Source organism: Etheostoma spectabile, chromosome 16, assembly GCF_008692095.1.
Source record: "Etheostoma spectabile isolate EspeVRDwgs_2016 chromosome 16, UIUC_Espe_1.0, whole genome shotgun sequence".
NCBI lineage: Eukaryota > Metazoa > Chordata > Actinopteri > Perciformes > Percidae > Etheostoma > Etheostoma spectabile.
The window spans coordinates 19,369,312-19,390,357 of NC_045748.1; the positions used below are offsets into that span (position 1 = coordinate 19,369,312).

The 21,046-nt window shown below is 40.5% G+C and overlaps 2 protein-coding genes across 11 annotated transcripts in view; both read right to left on the minus strand.

Annotated features, from left to right (window-relative positions):
* bmpr1bb (bone morphogenetic protein receptor, type IBb) overlaps positions 1–14,639 on the minus strand; it is a 55,063-nt gene extending 40,424 nt beyond the window's left edge. Inside the window, exons 1-4 of one of the 3 annotated variants that reach the window (XM_032540385.1) lie at positions 14,438–14,639; positions 10,959–11,100; positions 10,640–10,709; positions 7,513–7,676 (exon numbers count right to left, since the gene is read on the minus strand). The gene's annotated coding sequence lies outside the window, so the exon portion shown is untranslated. The remainder of the gene's footprint in view (positions 1–7,512; positions 7,677–10,639; positions 10,710–10,958; positions 11,101–14,437) is intronic. The other 2 variants (XM_032540384.1, XM_032540386.1) reach the window with 2 other exon arrangements.
* Positions 1,846–21,046, minus strand: part of pdlim5b (PDZ and LIM domain 5b) — a 51,498-nt gene continuing 32,297 nt past the window's right edge. For 7 of the 8 annotated variants that reach the window (XM_032540383.1, XM_032540382.1, XM_032540380.1 and 4 more), the window contains 6 exons: positions 20,773–20,936; positions 18,375–18,555; positions 18,030–18,210; positions 16,506–16,626; positions 16,296–16,411; positions 15,371–16,186 (listed from right to left, as the gene is read on the minus strand). In XM_032540383.1, the coding sequence (XP_032396274.1) occupies positions 16,097–16,186; positions 16,296–16,411; positions 16,506–16,626; positions 18,030–18,210; positions 18,375–18,555; positions 20,773–20,936 (853 nt within the window). In that variant the 3' untranslated portion in view covers positions 15,371–16,096. Of the gene's footprint in view, positions 1,859–15,370; positions 16,187–16,295; positions 16,412–16,505; positions 16,627–18,029; positions 18,211–18,374; positions 18,556–20,772; positions 20,937–21,046 lie in introns of those variants that run through there. The other variant, XR_004335770.1, reaches the window with a different exon arrangement.

The following is a 21,046-nucleotide window of genomic DNA, read 5'->3' on the forward strand; positions in this document are numbered from 1 at the left end:
TTGGGTAGTTAAAAAAGAACATTGATATAGGAAAACGGGTCAATTTGACCCGAGGAAAACACAAGGGTTAAATTCCATGCGGTGAATTTGTGTTGGACTTTACTTCTGTTTGCATGTGTGATTGGTCCTCTGTCTTTTTCCTGAATTTGTGTGTCTGCTTATGTATGTGTTTGTGTATGCTCAAACAGGAATGCTTACCAGAAATCTATAAAATGGATTGTAGTGTTCCTCAAAGTTAAATTTTAGGTCCAACTTTTTGATATCTACATATTGTCACTTGGACATGTCATCAGGAGGCATGGCATACATTTCCATAGTTATGCTGATGATACACAGTAGTACATGACCGTGTTTCCTGCCAATTTGATGCCCTTTTAAACTGTATTTTAAATGTCAAATGATGGATGGCAGAGAATTTTCTCCAGCTCAACCAGGAGAAAAACAAGGTCTTAATTTCTGGTCCTGAAGTTCAAATAATGGCACTGAAACCCAGGCAACAAGTTAAAAACCTAGGGGCTATCCTTAATTCTAAGCTTAGCTTTGAGCCACGAAATATAACAAAAACAGCCTTTTATCATTTTAGGCTTTGACACACAAACCCAACGGCCAAAACGTTGGCAGAAAAGGCAGTCAATCTGATCAGTTGGCTCCCATCTCTCCAAAAAGTTCCTCGGAACACACCAAATCAACTTCAGCGTACATTCTGCGCGTGCACAAAATGTAATACGACTCCATAACAGTAGGCAGCGCTAATTTGTATTGTTGCCTAAAAAATGAAAACTAGAAATGACAATCTCTCTAGACCTATTAAACACAGACCATGCTGTCGTCAGTCACTGTTTTCATCAGAGAGTGTTGATAGTAGTCAAGAAGGGTTGTTGTTGTCATACTCGCTGAATGGAAGAAAATACAATGGCTAGTAATAAGAAGATACTGCCATTGTCAGCTCCGGTTCTCTCTTTCTCTTGCAGTGATTCGCCAGTCAAGAGATAGCACTCCACCAGTCAGATTGGTCATTGAGTCCAACTGCCCACTGGCCGATTCAACAAGTCAAATTGGCCAAAATGGATGCAGACGGCTCCTCCAACTGAAGATGGCATGAAACACACCAAACAGACTCGAGTCACCGACCTCGCCAGACTGTGCGACGGCCAATAATCGGGTTGGTGTGTCAGAACCTTTAAGAACATTGCCAAAGTGCATCCATTTTTCTCATGAGCTAACACAGAGACATGGATGGAGGCTTTAATTACCTGTAGGATCGTTTATTGTAATGCCTTACTTTCTGGTCTTCCTAAGATAATTTTGCTCAACTACAATTATGACAAAACTCAACTCCACGGGTGCTGATGAGGACCAGAAAGAGAGCCCAAATTACACCTATTTAAAAGTCTCTGCACTGGTAACTGATTTAAGTCAGGCCTTTTGATGAACAACTTTATTCATTTTCTTTATCTATCTATTTGGTGGTGTATTTTTCTTTTATTTATACAGTAATATGTAAAAGTCTTGGCTAGGTGTGAAAAAATGCTGTAAACTGAGAATGCTTTCAAAAATAATTAGTGTTTATTTTTATAAATTTACAAAATGCAGATTGAGCATACAAAACAAAAATCTATATCACATCAATATTTGGTGTTACTACCCTTTGCCTTCAAAACAGCATCAATTCTTAGAGGTACACTTGCAAAAAGTCGGGCAATGTTGAGGAATCGTAGAAGCAGTGGTTGGCAAAGAAAATTCAGTGCAGCAGATGAAAAACACCTCAAGCTTATTTACCTTCAAAATCAGAAGATGTCCAGCAGTGACATCAGCTCATAACTGGCAGAAACCAGTGGGACCCAGGTATACCCATCTACTGTCCGAAAAAGTCTGGCCAGAAGTGGTCTTCATGGAAAAGTTGCAGCCAAAAAGCCATTCCTCAGACATGGAAACAATGCCAAGCGACTCAACTATGCACGAAAACATGGGGTGCAGAAAAATGGCAGCAGGTGCTCTGGACTGATGAGTTAAAATCTGAAATATTTGGCTGTAGCAGAAGGCAGTTTGTTTGCCGAAGGGCTGGAGAGCGCTACAATAATAAGTGTCTGCAGGCAACAGTGAAGCATGGTGGAGGTTCCTTGCAAGTTTGGGGCTGCATTTCTGCAAAATAAAATTGGAGATTTGCTCAGGATTAATGGTGTCCTCAATGCTGAGAAATACAGGCAGATACTTATCCATCACGCAATATTATCAGGGAGGCGTATGATTGGCCCCAAATAATTCTGCAGCAGGATAACAACCCCAAACATACAGCCAAGGTCATAAAGAACTATCTTCAGTGTAAAGAAAAACAAGAAGTCCTGGAAGTGATGGCATGGCCCCAACAGAGCCCTGATCTCAACATCATTGAGTGTGTCTGGGATTACATGAGGAGACAGAAGGATTTAAGGAAATCTACACCCACAGAAGATCTGTGGGTAGTTCTCCACAATGTTTGGAACAACCTACAAACAGAGTTCCTTCAAAAACTGTGTGCAAGTGTACCTAGAAGAATTTATGCTGTCTTGAAGACAAAGGGTGGTCACACCAAATATTGATTTGATTTAGATTCCTCTTCTGTTCATTCACTGCATTGGGGGGTATGAAGCACTTTGTACTACTTGACATGTAAGAAAAGTGCTGTATAAATAAAGTCTGATTGACTGTCATGTTTTCCTTTTCACACAGCGCATTAACCCTGCACCCCCACTGGATAGCCCTATGATCAAAGCCTGCCAAATTCCTTGGTGATGATTCCACTTTTAGGTCCAGTGTCAGTATCAGAGACTGGACATGGGAGGCTGCGTACTCAGTCAAACAAGCCACATGACATTAATTAGCCATGCCAGATATATTGCAAAGGCACACACGCAACCTTGTGCATGCAAACATGGACCAAGACGAGGTACAGAGACAGCTGTCCTGTCACCCTGTGTCTAATACAGACAGACAGTGGGTGAAGAAACGATTGGACGCAGTGAGACATCCAGTCAACTCACGGGGGGTTGAGAACATCAGGATGATGATGAACTTTGTTTGTACTGGGTCCACAGTATTAACTTGTGTCTGTGGATAAGAGAATTACGGCCTGCTTGGGTTTCAGCAGTAACATATGAACTGAAACAATAGATCCAGAGCAGTTCAAGAAAGAACTGTAACTTCAAAGTCTTTCCAAAAGTCAAATTTATGATTTTAAAGAAATTTTCATGCACACCAATAAATTAAATTATGAAATGATTAGGAAATACTTACAGTTTGAATAACACGCATATTCACTTTCTTGCCGAGGAGTAGTTGAGAGGATCAACATCACTTTTCATGTCTGTACTCTAAAATCTAAATATGAAGCTAGAGCCAGGAGACCATTAGCTTATCTTAGTGTTAAGACTGGACGCAGAGGAAAATGTATTGTCGAGGGGGACATCAGCCACAGTTGCTCTGTAGCATGGAAACAGGATTATCAATCAAATGATCACACAAACAACCCTTGGAAATAAACTTGTTTCTATTAATGAAGATTCAAATGAGGCTGAAAATATACAGTTTGTCAAAATATAGAAGCAGACAACAGAAAAAATACTTCATAACTCCCTTAGAGGTCTTGACCACCAGAGGTCTTGACCACCAGGTTGAGAGCCACTAAAGAAAATAAACAACATTATTATATATTAACTATTAATTCTTCTTTCAAAGATCCATACACTTGGTAGGCTTTGCACACGCACACATACAGAAACACAGACACACAGACACACACACACACTCTCACTGTTTACACAGACGAAGTAAGCTCTCAGAGCAGAAACCCTTGGGGCTTTGTCTTAGCCAGAAGATCCCCCAACCCCCAAGTCTTTGCATCCCTGAATCCCTCCTTGTCCTTCTGAACCCTGGTGAAGGTTCAATTTTAGGGACTATACTCCAGTTTGGCCCCTCAGGACTGTCTTGTCTCTCTTGTCTCTCTCTGCTCTGTTTGCTTTGTTTAGGCCAATTTACTTGTTGCAGTTATACTGTTACCAGTAAACGGTCAAGCCACCACAAGAATATTCCCACAACACACACATTGATGGTTTTCAGGATCCGCAGCTTACACCAACACCAAAAGTTAATAACATAACACTGAGGAGGACCTGTGTGAACGCTGCCAACGGGCCATATTGACAAGTGATGACTATTTGCTTTACTCAGTTGTTGACATTGGTTTGATGTGATGCCTCCTCATCAGTCAGTCTTAAACGCCTTGGGGGAATCCAAACCAAACCTGCTGTTGTCGGGTCTGGGAACACAGCCGCCACCAGCCCGTCCACACTTAGAAAGCAGCCAAAAAAACTCTACCTCCTCTCTGTCCGAGCCTGTCAGTGCGACTGAGGGCCTCCTGTCTATGATTGATGACCAGGGGTTCTGCATATATCTGAAGCTGCCGACACGTGTTGGCTCTGTTGGCTGGGAGTTGTCTCTGTTCTATTTAGTTTACAGTATTCTTATTATTTCTCTGACCGACCCAGCTGTTGAGTGCCTGCGTGTTTGTGTGTGTGTGTGTGTGTGTACATGTGCGTACGCAGGGAGTTTTTTTCCATGCCCTTAGTTGTCCAGGTATGTGTAATGAAATCTTGAGTTTTGTTTTGAAAACCCTTCCAGTCATTTTCACATTCAAGGTTTTTCTCTCAGCTCCCTTCTTCTCCCCCATGTGTATTCCCATAGAACAGTCCACCCAAAGTCTTACTTACTTAATTTGTAGCACTTTCAAAAAGTAAAATAAACAGGTTTAAAAAGGTGGGGAACACCCACCATCTCGACCACTTTGTGTCCAGAAGCAAAAAACTGTGTGTCTCTGTATGTGTGTAAAAATCAAGCCTATTCAGGTCCAACTTGAATCAGGAAACCAATAAAGCCACAACATGTTGGCACTCGAGACAAACGTCGCTTATCTTCCAATTGCTTGCCAGAGAGAGTTGTGTGCTCAAAACCGGTGCAATCGTTAATTAAATTTGATCTTTACGAGATGTACAAGACAACTACTGTTTTGTTATTAAAAGTCGCATTACACAGTTGAAGAAAAGGAGCAGCAGCTGTTCACTAACCCAAATGTGAGCACGATCAGGCAAACACACACACACACACAAACACCTCGTAAAATTTTAGGGAGTGAAAAACTCTAAAATAGAGACACGCTTGTGATAAAGGGCTGTTTAAAAAAAAACTAACTGCTATTGTTGTAATTCACATGAACATATTTTTCCAAACAAGTATCACTTGCAGGCTAGTCACTCAACAGCCACTTGTTTAGTCTTTTTTTCTCAAATTGAAATGACTGACAGTGAATACTCATCACCTTTTATGCCATTTCAGCATATGATGATGTGATTGATGTGTGTTGACAAGAAGAGGAAGGAGCTGAAGCAGCACTAAGTGAGACAGACAGAGATGAGGTAAACCAGGTATGAATGCTCCAGCCTTTATCTCTTATGCAAGTATGATTCTTGTCCAATACTGATTAATATCAATACTGATTAAATGATGGACAGAAGTCAACATGTTCATCTATCTGGACTCTAAATACAACAACAACCATATTACTGAACAACACTGGAACTATTTCTTATGAAATCCAATAAGTAACCTGAATTATACGTTGTGATTATTGTGTTATACTGTTTGCTACTTTAAAGCTTCTGGGCAGGAGCTGATATTCAACTTGGTTGCCAATTTTGAAAGAATTGAATATATGCAGCTGACCTCCAGTTTCTGGCATTTTAAGGCCTTTGTTTTTTGACAGGACAGCTTTAGACATAAAAGGGGAAAAAGAGGAGAAATGACATGAAGCAAAGGGCCGCAGGTCACTGCGTCGAGGAATGAGCCTCTGTATATGGGCGCACGCTTTACCAGGTAAGATACCCAGGCACCCCTAAGCCCCAATGTCAAATACAAATTACACACATTTGTTTAAGACCATTTAACAGCATTTTCATTGACTGGTCTCACTCTCACATGTGCACACACTTGTATACACAGTCATTCAAACAGCACGGATAAAAAATATATTCCTTATTATACATTTCCAATGCCCTGTCGACAGATGTGGTTGCCTGCTTTAGGCTGCGGGAATGAAACGGACTAAGCCTTCCTCAAACATACATGTAGCAAAAAGGCCAAAGCAAATACAAGATTCAACGAGAGGATTCTATAGACCAAGCGTATGAACCCTAAAACTGTCTTCTGATCCTTAAATCCTAATCTGTGTATTCTGGCATGCCAAAATGCACTTGTATGAAGCCATTCATGTGTGACTGCAGCTCAACATGTCCACCTACGTAGAGGTAATTAACAGCTGTGTCTGCTCTTGAACACCTGCAATAACAATCCAGGCTGTAGCAGGTTAGCTAGCTGCTACTCTCTCTCTTTTTCTTTTTATTGTAATCCGATCCAGCCTTTCCACTGGGTAAAGCTCTCAGAGCCACCGAAGAGGCCAGACTTGGATAGACAAGGAGAGAGAGACCGGCCTCCTCTCAGACTGTACAGAAACCATAACTAAAGATGAAGAAGAATGAATGATTGGTGTGGCTAACTTGTTTTTCTTCCTGAAAGTTGATTTGAAAAGCAGAAAAATGCTCCACATGTCTAAATCAAGTCTTGGTTTGAACTATAATGTCACACACGTATTTGTAGATTTGCAAATCAACATGACATTATATAAATGAAAATGTTTTCATGAGTCAAATTTGGAATAATACAGTGCTACAGTACAGACCAAGCCTTGAAAAGCAGTACATCAAGCAGCTGAAAGGTTTGCGTTCCCCATACAGTCAATTGAGGCTATTAAGGAAGTCTGTATCTGTCTCAGGCACACTGCTACCAAGGTGGTCCATAAAAAGCTGAATGCCAGTTACTGTAGTATGCAGTATTTTTAGCTAGAAAAAGAAGGGTTTAACCATCTTTGATATTTTCAAAGTAACACAAGACACCTATTAGAGCTCCAAAGATGACAATGTATCTCAGGCCAAACTGCAAGGGAGAACTGGTCAAAAATAAACATTAGAAATGTCACTGGGGAAAGTCTGGAAAATCATGACAACTCGTGCCAGAACAGTTGTCATAAGTCGAAAGTACCCATCAGGAATGTGGCAGACATGCTGTACATACAGCAAATTTGGGTTGACAAGTACCACAAATTGACATGCAAGCGACAGAAACATGACTCACCTTTGTTTGCAATAGTAATTTAGTTCAACGTTATCCAACGTTAATCCAAACCTGGCAGGGATTGAAATGTGATGTATTATTGTGTGTGTGGCTTGTTTCTAGTGTAGTGCGCCTTTGTGAACCAAATATGACAACAGAAGCTGTCTCAAAAACACTGTGAAGACAGCGGAGGTAACACTGTTTTTAATACTCCACACACTCCATCCTGGCCTGCTGTTCCAGGATGTGCCAAAGTCTTTGATTAAGGGATTAGAGTCGCATTGATAAGTGATGTCACCCAGAGGGCAGACTCACCTGATGTGATCTATGCAAACCCGACATGTTCTGAATCGTCACTGCAGCATCCTCCTGATACGTCTTTATCCTCTGGTTGACAATGCAAAGCTCTGATGTCAGCACATCTCCCTGCATACAGCCTCACACGTACGACTCTAAATGCCCTCTGCCCTCTCCCGAATCTATGGGGGAAAAGACATGCACATATGAAACCTATTTTGCAATCTGTTTCATCAGGAACACAGGGCTGAGCAACAGGAAAAACAAGAACAAGACAGAAATTGACTTCATCTGTTTCTCAGTCGGAGTGGCACTCGCTGTCACTTGCTATTCAGCGGACAAGCATGAGGTTCAATTGCAGAATCAGATACGGTGCCGAATAGTGTCTACAGTATGGTAGAGCAGACGTGCAAGAATTCAGAACAAAGCTTTTTCAGATCAATCTGTTGAAAGATCAAACTGTCGAGGGAGATCACGTTGATATGTTTTGAGTGTGGTGCACAGAAACCCCTTCTTTTTTGGAGATATGAGAAATTATAAACTTTAAGCAAGTGTCACAAAACATACTCCGGTAACCTTGAGCCAATATTGTTTCAGCAAAAGAACACACTGAGTCACAGCTGGGTACGGCGCTGAACTAACAGAGCGATGAGTGTTCTCTCTGACTTTCCCTTTTGACCTGTCTTTTCTTAAGAGCATAATGATGGGCTGACATCCTGCCTGCTACCTGCTTGTTAGTTACACGCGTACCTGAGAATGAGAGACTGGGTACACCGTTAGATTTGCTTTCTGAACTTAGTTTTTAAAACATATGCATAAAAAAGTAATCAATGACCTTCAAATACAGTAATAATATTTGCATAATATTCTTTTGTTTTCTGTCTCTAGCTTCCTTTTCATCCGCATACACACACAGACACTGACTCACACACACAGATGTCTTTTATTTGCCGGGATCCTGCTGCAGATGGTGATCCAGTGTGAACTTTAACACACGGATTCTTGACATTCTTTAAGGGTATGAGTTACTCTCCAACTCAAACCTCGAGCCGCTTTATTTTCCTGCCAGCAGGTCACTGTCACAGAAGGAATCAGAGCAACCCTCTACTGACATATAAACAGGCTGCTATTGTCCTCTCTTAGGTACAGTAACTCTATTTTTCTCAGCCCTGCATGGGTTCGGCTCCCGTCTGTAAAACCAACGTCCCTGCATTGGAGCTGTGTCAGCATATTCCGCTGTTTATGATAGGTCCTGTAGTGACAAGTTCATTGCTTAATGTAAAAGGAATGCTAATTTAACGAGGCCTTCCCCTGGATCCCCTGCAGCACGCCTGCTTACTGTTGAAAAACAAACAGGGTATCTGTGAGCTCAGATTCCGAAATGAACAATGATTTTTTTGTGCTGCAATGCACCTAATGCATATACTCAAAATGTCCTAATATTCCTAATTGATTAGGGATGCAACGATTATATATTTTGTTGGTAAAATTATAGTCTGAAAAATAATCACGGTTTCACAATTATAACAATTATTATGCATTCATTATTTTAACTGCTAATGAATGAAATATCATGAACACACTACAACACTGGATTTTAATGTTATTTAGTGTTGACTTTTGAAGCAGAAATAACACAGTAATAGTTTTGAATATGATCAACCGTTTATTTAAATTCATCTGAAAACATTAGAGACTAGGACGTGAATCAGTCACATCACAAACAAAGGGCAAGTTGACAACAGTGCAGTCCTTTTTGGACTAGAAACGGGCATGTTAGCTGGTGTGACTAAAATTTGGAGGAGCTGCTCAGAGACAAGACGCACCTGACACAGGGAGATGTGCAGCATGTTGCCAAGGAATACATGCAATGGAGAGATCTCTTTGCAGCCTTATGTCCCACATGGGATGAAGTGAGTAACGTTAAAAGTTCCCATGGCATGAACATTTCACTTTATGAGATTTTTTAACATTAATATGCGTACTCCCAGCCTCCCTATGGTCCCCCAGTGGCTAGAATTGGCAACAGGTGTAAACAGAGCCCTGGGTTTCTTGCTCTGCCTTGAGAAAATGAAAGTTCAGATGGGCCAATCTGGAATTTTGCCCCTTATGACATCATAAGTGAGGCTATCTCCCTTTCTCCGTTTTGCCCAAACAGAGAATTTCGATACGTGACAATACGTGCGGTGACCAGACCGGCGTCTGACGTGCCATGTGACAAGCAACGTTTATGTTGTCAAGGAGGTTTAATAACAACTGCACACACCACTAGCTACACATTTATAACTTGCAGTCAGTTAACACTTGGTTATTAATTAATTAACCGTGACGTTTTAAAGCACGGTCAATAGTGAAATCTGTAAACTGCTGCATCTCTATAGGCTATTTGACAACAGAAAAATGTCCAAATCTGTCACAAATTACTGGAAGTTGCTATTTTATTACTTTTGCAAGAATAAAGTTCTTTGTTGGACACTGTTAAATAAAAATGTTTCCTCTTTCATACACGTGACCAGGCATTCACACGCCCTGCACCACTATGGTAAATTAAGCAAGTGAAATCAGAGCTACTGAGAGTTTCTAAAATGTACTACATTCTATCAGATGTTGATCTCATTCATATCAGGCACTCCGGTCGTCGGTAGACAGAGTCTGTGTCTGGCCTGCTACTTTAGTGGAGAAAACAGGATTTTATTATAGTCGGTTGGGTTTATTTTACATAGCCGTCCACAGAAAGTCAATTAGCTACTTTGGAGGAAAATTGCTGTCGAGACGGCATTATAAATCAGAGAACACACAAACAAAAACACACAGACACACAAACAAAAACACACACACACACACAAACAAAATCAACCCTGCCAAATACTATCGCTACTGCAGGAGAATCAACCCTCAGTCTATCTCGATCAATACAGCTTTTAGCTTTGGATTTCACTTTCTTCACAATATCATTGAGTTAAAACATCAAGTGAAAGCACTCTAAATTACATTTGAGAGTTTATATTGAACATTTATCAATATTTCTCAGTTTTACAATAAAGACATTGCAGAAAAAGCATGTGCTATGTCATTAAATTCATAGGAATTTTTGTAGAGTTGGAAAACAACATATACAGAGTGCCTGAGAGAAAGCTTGACTCACCATCCACACATGGGTCATCTGAAAGCATCCTGTCACTGTACCCAGCTACTGCTCCAGCAGTTGTCTTTTCCTGGAAGAAAAAAAGTTGAGTTATTAGAAGGATCTCATATGTCTGCCATCTCTAACTGAAAGGACTAAGACTGAATTTCAAGCTCAAGTCACTTCCCCACTTTCTACTTTCACACAATCATGCAAAGTACCTGTTATCCTCTACTGTTCGTCGGCCTTCAATCATCCCCCACTCATCCTGTACCTCTTTCTCCTTTTTGCCTCTCTTTCTAATAACAGGATGTCGGCTTTCTCTCACATGGTTGCTGACCTTCCAGGCAAAGAGCAGAGCAGCTTTAAGTAATTCCTGTTGCCTGTATTTGACTCTCTTCAGTGATTATAGATGAAACAGTGAGCCGGGCATCTGTACTCAGCTCTGGTCACTGATTAAATTGTCAAAGAGCCGATGGAGCCTACAGGTAAGAAGAAAATTATTCCTAAGTGGAACAAGATCAGCTGCATTATGCATGTACTTCCTAGCTGATGGGAGCTAGAGAAGGTAACACTCTCAGTGATCAGTTTATCTCTAAGTGGAAAATTCAAACTCGGGTTAAGAACTTTGGCCACAAAGTGATTACCCAGACTACATTTTCTCAAGAAAAGGACAAGGCTGTCTGAAACAATTGCAAGCACAGGCCGGAATTGCAGGCAGCATTGATGTTGACAGTGTTGTAACAAAGAAAATAAGGCTGTGTGACTGCATTTTTCCCTTGACATGTATGGGTGTGAGATACAGGATAGAGTGGTAGTATGTGGGAAGAACAGCCAACTGCTGGCAGAAATCAGTGAATAAATGACAGATGGAGAAGCCATACCTGTGGAAAGACTTGATATGAGATGGCCCTCTGTCACTGTGTGTGTGTGTGTGTGTGTGTGTGTGTGTGTGTGTGTGTGTGTGTGTGTGTGTGTGTGTGTGTGTGTGTGTGTGTGTGTGTGTAGAAGACATTTGCTGGCAGCTGGTAAAGATATTGAATAAAGTCTTTCTGGGACTAAATCTCTTGACAGTTTGTCTCTCTTGACATACTGTAGCTCCAGCATTTGACCCGTCTTGCAGTCACTGTGCTCATATTACATGACAGACTGCTTAAAGCTGGAGTGTGAGGTGATAAACTCAAAACTTACGTTTCTTCTGCTTTCAGACAGAAATCTGCAAACCTTAGCGCTCCTCGATCTCTAACATCTTTCAAACGTTTTGGAAAATACCCTTCCCCCATACTTGGTCATTACCTGTCCAGTCCTACAATACTGCTTCCATTGAGCTTGTTAATATGCACCAAATATCTCTGCTCTGATTGGCTGGACTCATTTCCTGTAATTATAAGGGAGGAAACTGGGGTGAAGGGTTGCAGCTTACTAAGTTTAGCCCTATGGACGAATCCAGACTCAGGCAAGTATCCACCTAAGATCATGTGTGTTTGTTCATGTGTTTATGTGCATCATTGAGTGAATGTGTGTGTGTGTGTGTGTCTGCCGGTATGCTCACATGGGGCAGCAGTTTCTAAGAGGAGCCGGTGTCCTCCTGCAAAAGATGTAATGTCATATTTGTAATGTATTAAAAATACAAAGTTTGTTCTGATTTCTGGTTTAAGGGCAGGATATGCATTATACGTAAACATCCTGTAATCCAATAAATAATCTAGTCATTCATATGACTATCTTTTCTTCTTGTCATGATTTTTTCTGCAGCCATATTTCCATCAAGCCTACTTATTTTGGAAATGGCTCATGACTCATTATCCTTAATTTTCTCATTTGTGGTGGTTTCAATCAACCTCGCATAGAAGTCCATTAAGAAGCCAACAAGTGCACACACAGAGAGTGCTGTTCAGTTTAAGATTTTAATTTCTGGAATACTATTAGCCAACATTTTACTACATACAGTACAGAGCTCTGTGAGGACCCCATTTCACAGGCCTGACTTCATGCTGCATGTTGGTACAATTCACACACATACACACATTTTGTGTCAGCCATCAGTGCCAGAAAGTCCAACAAGCTGAAAGCACTTGAGTCTGTGGTGACCACAAAGCCTCGCCATGCACCCTCACTTGACATGCCATCCCCATCGTGTAAGCCTAATGACAGGCGTTACTCCTGCCACGGGCAGAGCCAGGGCAAGGACTGGGTGGAGGTTTGATCACTCTGTGTTTAATATTACCCCAAAACACTCACTCGGCTCTGCTTCAATGGGCTGCTTTGTCCTGTAGAGAGTCAGAAAGCGGTCGGTGCATTCAAAGACAACACCACAGACCTGAATAAGGTGCAGCACTCTAAGATGCAGTTGTGAACATCTGGAGCTCAGTGATGTGACAGACTTCAGCACTGGTTCACTGATGCTGGGTGATAACTGCAGAGCACAGAGAGGTTTAGTGCCATGCATTCAACAGTCAAATATTGCCAGTGACACCATGCCACTATACAATGACTGGTAATGAAGTCTTTAACTCGCTGCCAGACAACGCACAAAGTGAGGTTTTTCTTCACTCTCCCTCTACACTGGTGAGCACAATCTAACCCTAGTTGACAAATGAGCACAAGAATCATAAAGCTCGAGGTTTAAAGTTCCATCTTGACTTTGGAAGCAGAAGTGTAGAAAACAGTCTCACTCCAACGTCCATTTAGTAGCTTTCAATCACATCAATTGATCTTTGACAGCAGATGGAGTGTAGGCCCAGACTGGTTTGGAATGATAATTCATAAGAGTGTTAACATTATATATTCACTGGTCTCATGATTCAATTTGATTATCCTGTCAATGATTAAAATCAATGTCACCATGCGTCACCTACTCAATATTATGATATAGTGCTAGGCCCTACACATGGTTTTCATTGAAAAATCAAAGCAGTCACACACACACACACTCCCCTTCTTTATTGTATCTAGTCTAGACCCTTCCTGAATGAAACGGAGCCAAACACAGCAGACAACATTCAAAAGGCAGAAACAAAATAATCAGCGGACGGAAAATCAACAACTAACATAGGCAATATTCTATTAATGTCTGTCTGTGCATCAATGAAGAATTGACTACGTCCGCATTGCGATGCATCGATGCAATGATTAATTTCAACACCACTAACAATTCAACTTTTAAATGAACATGGAAAAGGGAAATCTGAACACTGACATCTCCAGGGCAACCGGTTACTGGTGATAAAAATAATGTGATATAATCAAAAGTTACAGAACAGACAATAAATGGCCTTTGAGGTGGGATTGTTTAACAGCCATATTATAGATGTTCAAGTTATAGATGTTCAAGTCATAACCAGGGGTTTTAAAACCCATACCATATTTTGTCTTTTAACTGGACAGACGTTCTTAACTTTTACTATTTTCACCTCAATCAGTCTATGACGCCTATCAACTCAACCGCATCTCCTTTTAACGGAGTTCAGAACCGATATTGTCCCTAAGGTCAGACGATAAGATGTACTGAGAGGCGATCATTATGGCACCCAACTGAGAAGCATCACCATCACCATCATCATCACAGAGTCAACCAATAACAGTGTCGGAGGTCCCGCTGGTCGCCCCCAGCTGCTGACAGCATCAAACTCAGCGCAGACAGCAACATTAAGCACTTCGGTTGAATTTGAGTGAACAGCAGCACGGAAAACAAATTACGGAGCCCTCTGGTTTCAGTTAGAACAGTTTGATAATCCCAAACGCAAATCTAACTGCTGCAGCTCAAATTAGATTAGCCTACTGAGGTTGTCTTTTTATTTTAAGGTAAAGTGTGCTCACCGTCTCCTTTTCGTTTCAACAGCAGCTCGACAGGATCCCAGTTTGTCTTGTTTTGAACTCTACCGTGCTCTGTTCTGTTTGCATGTGTGTCCCTCCGTCTTGCAGCAGAGTTTTCCAAGTGTACCACGCGTTATTTTGGGCTGGTTAAATCTCGCGTCGTCCTGCGCACAGCTCCCACCTCCGACGTCTTGGAGAAGTGCACGTCAAAACGCCCAGCTCACTTCCTCCAATAACACTCACATAACGACTCAATTCACTTAACGTTGAATAGTGTTTCCTGCTGTCTGTCATTCCTAAACAATGTGACTGATATAACCAAAACTGAATAGTTGTCATATAATAAAGAATATGTGTGTGTGTGTTTCTCTTGTGCCTATGGAGATGTGTACTTTCCCTCTTACTGCAGGTAAAGCTCATGCTGGTGCCTGTCTGCCTGCCTCTTAAACGTCTCTGCATAATTAACTGTCGTAACTACAGATTTATAATACACATACATACCAAGAAATATGCATCATTTCTTTGCTGCAACGCTTTCTATGCACTTACACACTTTAAAAATGCATGTGCAAGACACATATACAAGGTATTTGCAAGAAGAAGAGTTGATTTGTAATGTTTTAGTCCAGTGTCAGACAAAAAGAATAAGTTAAGGATGTTGTTTTCAAAGCTATGCACTTTTATTTGGAATGAAAGTAGGGAGAGAGCTGCTTATTTGTGCACAGGGTCTAATGAAAAATACAATGCACACATTTTTGATATAGGAAAACTAAGATATATTGTTTTGTGTTAATTGAACAAATTCCATCAAACATCACATAAACATGATCAGTGAGATTTCAACATGACAAAGGGGATAGTTGGTGGGTAGAACACGGTAAAACATTGCCACAGCAGATTGTTCGGATCCTCAATGTTTAAGAAAAACAACAAGAATTTAATTTCTATACATTTTAAAGCCGGCAAGTAGTAGAATGAAATGCAGTTGTATGTGGGTATTCACTGAAAGCATGCTTTTACCCATTAAACTACTGGCATAACAAAATATACAGAAACAACACTACTTATGATCTATTATGGAGTCGTCTTTGTAATAACCAGATGTTATCCTTGCATATCATTTTTATGCATTAACAATGAAACTTGAGTTGTACAGTGTCTATTTTACACACTGCTGTATGGTTACACACCAAATTACTTTAAAACAATAAAAAATAACAATATAATATTAAAATTTCCCATTTTTACTATAAAGGCCAGAAGTCTTTTTGTTGCTAGAACACACGTTGACTGAGTAATCCTTGCTCACAAATAAATAATTTTTCCTCTTAATGTTAAATAATTATAATTTCTAAACCTTTCACTCGCTTTACTAATAGCACACCTTTCCACATCAACAGCTTTTTTTAATATGTGACCCCCGAGGGGCTCAGTAGGTCATTGCAGTAAACTATCCTATTCTGTGTGAAACAATGCCCATCAAGAGCTCAACACACCTTTAGCACAAATAACTGACATGAGATAACAGTATAAGAGCAAAAATAAAGCTTATAGTGGATCCTCTGATCCAATGTTAGTTATGAAAATAGTTCTAAAAATGAAATATAAATTGATGTAAACTGACACCGTTGCCCTATCCCAATCATTTTCATGCGGGGTAGGTCAGATGTTAACAGTGTGGGCATGTTTCTTGCACAAAGGCTTGTCTTTTTTGGAGAAGAACGCCTGACCTTCCAGACTAGTAGAGCAGACCTGCGAAAAGAGCAGTGTTATTATATTATTGTATTCACACAATATTATCAACATTTTCTTAATTTTGACCCTTGTTGTTGCTTTGAGTAAAACAGTCTCTTGGACCTACCACACACACAAAGCAGGTGTCATGCCAGGTGAATCCTAGAGCTTCCAGGAACTTGTCCCCTGCCTCGATGGGGTAGTCACAGCCGTGGCAGTTGGACCCAAACAGGTTGTAGTAGTCTGAGTGAATAATACGTTCACAAAATGTTATTCTGTTTGCACAAAGGGTTTTCTTTACAACATTTAATTTACTGTTGTGGACTTCCTAATGTACCTTTTTCACAGTATGGCTGTCCATCCTCCATGTGAAAGGTGTTGCCCCTGATTGGCTGTTTGCAGGCGACACAGATGAAACAGGACACATGCCAGGTCTGTTTCAGGGCATTCATGACTTCCTGCAGAGAAAATAGAAGAACATATTGGTGAAGTTGTTAACTGTCTTGTTTGATTTCTTTGAATACTTTCAAATCCATTTTGAAAGACCTGGAGACATAATCGTTGGGGTGCTGATGCTTAAACTGATATTTTTGATGTGTGGCATGTACTGCACTTTGTTCCTTGGGATTACATATATATTGCAGTATTGTTTGTTCTCTTGTTTTGTGTCTGTTTAAAATCATATTATTGTATTGGCCAGGAATCCCATGAAAAATGGGACCTATACCAAAATAGTCTGTCCAGACTCATACAATTGGTAGTGAAGACTTTAATGCAATTTAATTCAAATGTATTAAGTTTATTTCTTGGTAAAACATAGATGCTTCATACACATCTCCAACCCAGCAGCACAGAAGATGTATACAATCACCAAAGTTTCAAGATTAGTGTCACAAATTCATTAACCGACCAAATGTGAAATATGGTCACAATCTCCCTGTTGGTTCCTGACAATAAATAATGGATAAAAAATGGATGTTTTTGCAGAACATTATGATGTCACAGTGAAGTTTGAAATTTGCCCTTTTGGACTAAAAAATCTCCATCATCACTTAATTATTTTATCCTATTAGAAATTTGTGTGAAATGTTGTCTTAATTGGCATGTCAATTATTGGGTTCAAGTGGATGTTTGTGCTAAATTTGAAGACGTTCCCTCAAGGCATTCCTCAGATATCTCATTTATGAGAATGGGACAGATGTAAGGTCACAGTGACCTTGACCTTCAACCTCCAAAATCGAATCAGTTCATCCCAAGTGTCCAAGTGGACCTTTCTTAGTTTTTTTAAAGATTTTTTGGGGCTTTTCCCTTTTACGTGACAGTGGATAGACAAGAAAGGGAGAGAGGGATTGGGGATGACACGCAGCAAAGGGCCACCGGTTGGATTCGAACCCGGGCTGTGAAGGACTCAACCAACATGGAGCGAACGTTATTACTGGGTGAGCTAGAGGCCGCCCTCAAGTGGACCTTTCTGCAATTTTTAAATAAATTTCATCCAGGGGGTCGTGGGATATCGCTTTCACAAAATGGGACATACAGACGTGCGGACGTACAGACAGACAACCCGAAAACAAAACATAAAGAAATATATAGTCTACATTAAATAACTTAAGGACAGTAAAAAATAGTTTGGGATTTAAAATAGACTTTGAAGATCACATTGTTTCTCGTAATTATCTATACAGTGACAAAAGATGATGTACATCTGTTTTAATGGTTAAATTCAGTTTATAATCACATTCATTACAATGGCTCAGTGATAAATAACAGTGACTGATGTTTATAGTTTTAGTAAAGAAATAATTTTACGTGTAAGTAGACTAAGTCAGAGAACAATCTCCCATTCAGTTTTGTAACTCACCCCCATAATCTTCTGGTGGCAGCAGGCACAGGTGGGAGCGAAGAACTGCTCGTAGCAACGTTCGCAGTACACCTGGCCCTTCTCCTCCACAAATGCATGCTCTGCCAGGGAGGAGTGGCAGTGAGCACAGTTGAATTCCTCGGGGTGCCATGACATGCCCATGGCCACAAGGAATGGGCCCCTAGTGAGAATAATTAAGGGACTGATGATTTGTGGAAAATTATTGAAACGGTCTACCTTCTTAGGTCTGTAAGTTTAGCAGAACAGAAGTTCTGTTCAGTTTAAATTGTGCAGAATTTTACATTGCTTTCTTACTGCAAATGCACTTTTTCTTCTGTTATTTACCTGATGACAGTGTTGCACTTGTTGCACATTGGGGTGCGTGTCCCGGCTGGGATGTGCTCTGCCCGCTGCACCAGAGAGTTGAGGTCCTGGGGATGTGGCCGTGGGGTGGGGCGGTCTGGACCTTTGGGTGCAGGGTTGGTAACTTTGCCAAACGAAGGAGATGCGCCACCCTTAGGAAAACCTAAACCAGCAGGGGAAATAATGGATCAGTATTCAAATGGTAAAAGTGTACAAGATAAAGTATAAGCCGAAATGTTATTAATTTATTTCACACTGATCCACTATTCTGTAATTTCTTAGTATTATTGAGAAGAACATATGTATGTGCACAGTTAAGGTGTGTGTTGTCAGATAATGAATGGGAATGGTTTGATGATCTCTAACCTCCATGCCTGAATCATGAGACAGCTGGGTTGGACAGAGCCACCCCACCCATCCCAGACAAGGGATCAATTTTACCCACTGAAGGGAAACAACACATTCCCAGAGTCAGAGGAGACACCTGTAAAAATACCCCTCCCCCGCCTGTTCCACTTATCACAAACATATGGGGAGGATGCACAATTTTCCCATCTCTCTCTCAGTGCAAAGATACATCCTGGACGGAGGTCAGTGCTGTGCGTCCTCAGAGGGAGCGCTCGAGGGGAATTGCGGACAGAGACACTATTGAAAGAGAGCACCATTATGAAAGACTTGGGAGGTCAAAGGACAAGTGCTTCCTAAAAGTCCTTGTAAGGGAGAGCAAATAAACTGAATAAACAGAGTGGGGCCCTAGAAGGGATGTGATATGTGTGTACAAGACTGTAGGAGTGGGTTTAATAGGAAAGAGATACTAGAGGGTAAGTGTGACGGAGAGCAATATGGGCTCCAAATAGGGATGCAAAGGAGATTCTCTCGCATATGTATTAGTTATTATTATTATTATTATTATAATTATTAATTATTAATAATGTTCCTGTTATGGTTAATTTGAAGAACTGCCGTTGCTTTAATTACCATTAGTCAGTTTCAAGCAACATTATCAAACATAGTTATGCCTAAAATATTCAAATTACCTAACACTTCCTGAGCAGGGCCATTGTTTTGCCTAAATATAGTACTTTTTCCTGGGAATTTGGGGGGCAATCATCAAATCATCATCACATCATGGAAGATAATTTGTCAGTATGGAGAAGGCTTTGAGACAGCATTCAGACCTTGTTAAATCTGTTGGAAAATTTAACAGAAAATATGACTGTATATAACTGAAAATATTAAAAATGGTTGCAACACATGAAATGTAATTGAATGCAGTATTTATGCAGGGAATTATGCTGACGTCAAAATATTTTTCAGTGGCACTATACGTCCTTATCTGTGTGAAAGCTGGCACAGTGAGTTGGATGGTGACAAGCTGTCAGTGGTGCAAACTATTCTCAACAAATCCTTTGGCAAGAGCAAAGACTGAGGCCTGAACCACATTAAATAAAGACAGTGAGGGAGTCTGCCATTTCTGTCTTGCTGTATAAGGAAGATAAGGAGAAAAATAAAATCAGCATGAGAAGACAAGCTGAGTCAGGGCAGGACTGCAAATCTCTGTTTTGTCTGTTCTGTCTCTTTGAATTCAGAGAGGAATGCAAAGGAGTCACTGTGATAAACTACACTAAAAATGCATTTGATTAAAGCCCCTATGTATAGAATTTTAATGTGAAAAATATTTTTTTTGGTATGGCCTAAATATTCTTTTACAGTTTAAGTGCCCAAATTATTCATTCATGTAAATACATGTAAAGGTCACATTCCACATGGCCACTATGAGATATGTGTCCATTTACTTGAACTCAAGTATGTGTTAATCTGATTAATTCCACAGCCAACAGAGAACTAACTGTGGCCTCTCCAACTCTCTTCCTGTGGCACCTTCCAGCAGCCGTTTCTTAAAAAGGTCTCTAGGGAAACGTTTGGGCACATAGTGCATCTGTTCATGTATGAGTGCATACTTGTGTCTTAATATTGCTAATAATGACCCCTGACTGATGCCTTTCAGTAAATATTTACCCTGACCACCTTGGGTTCTCGTAGCAGGGATTGCTGGATTTAAAGAGCCTTCACACAAAATTAAATACATAATTCTCTATTTCACAATCTATTTATTAAGGGATCTTAGGAAAAGCAAATAGACTGAGCTTGTTAACTAAATACCTTTTATTATTTTATAGAGTTCATAATCTTAAATGGTTTAGTGTCAGTTATTAAAACCTGCAATAAATGGCTGAGCAGCAGTGATTTAAAAGATTGGGGCTGCCCTCTGTAGGCTAAAAAAAGCATCTACAAAAACTACATTGTTTAGAACTACAACCATTTAAATGTCAGTAAACAGAACAGAGGTACGGGAGCATTGCTAAATGTGTTGCTCTACCTGGTGGGCCTCCAGGCTGGAAGGAAGGTTTCTTCTGGGCTGCTGGGCTCTTGAACGTGGAAGCAGGGACGACGTTGCCATTCCTGGGTGATGCTGCAGATTTGGAAAACGTTTTTGCTGCAGGCATGGTGTGAACAGCAGGAGTGGTTTTGTCAACTGCCTCACTAGAAAAACAGATATATATTCGTATAAATCTTAACTACACACACACACACACACACACACACACACACACACACACACACACACACACATACACATACACATACACATA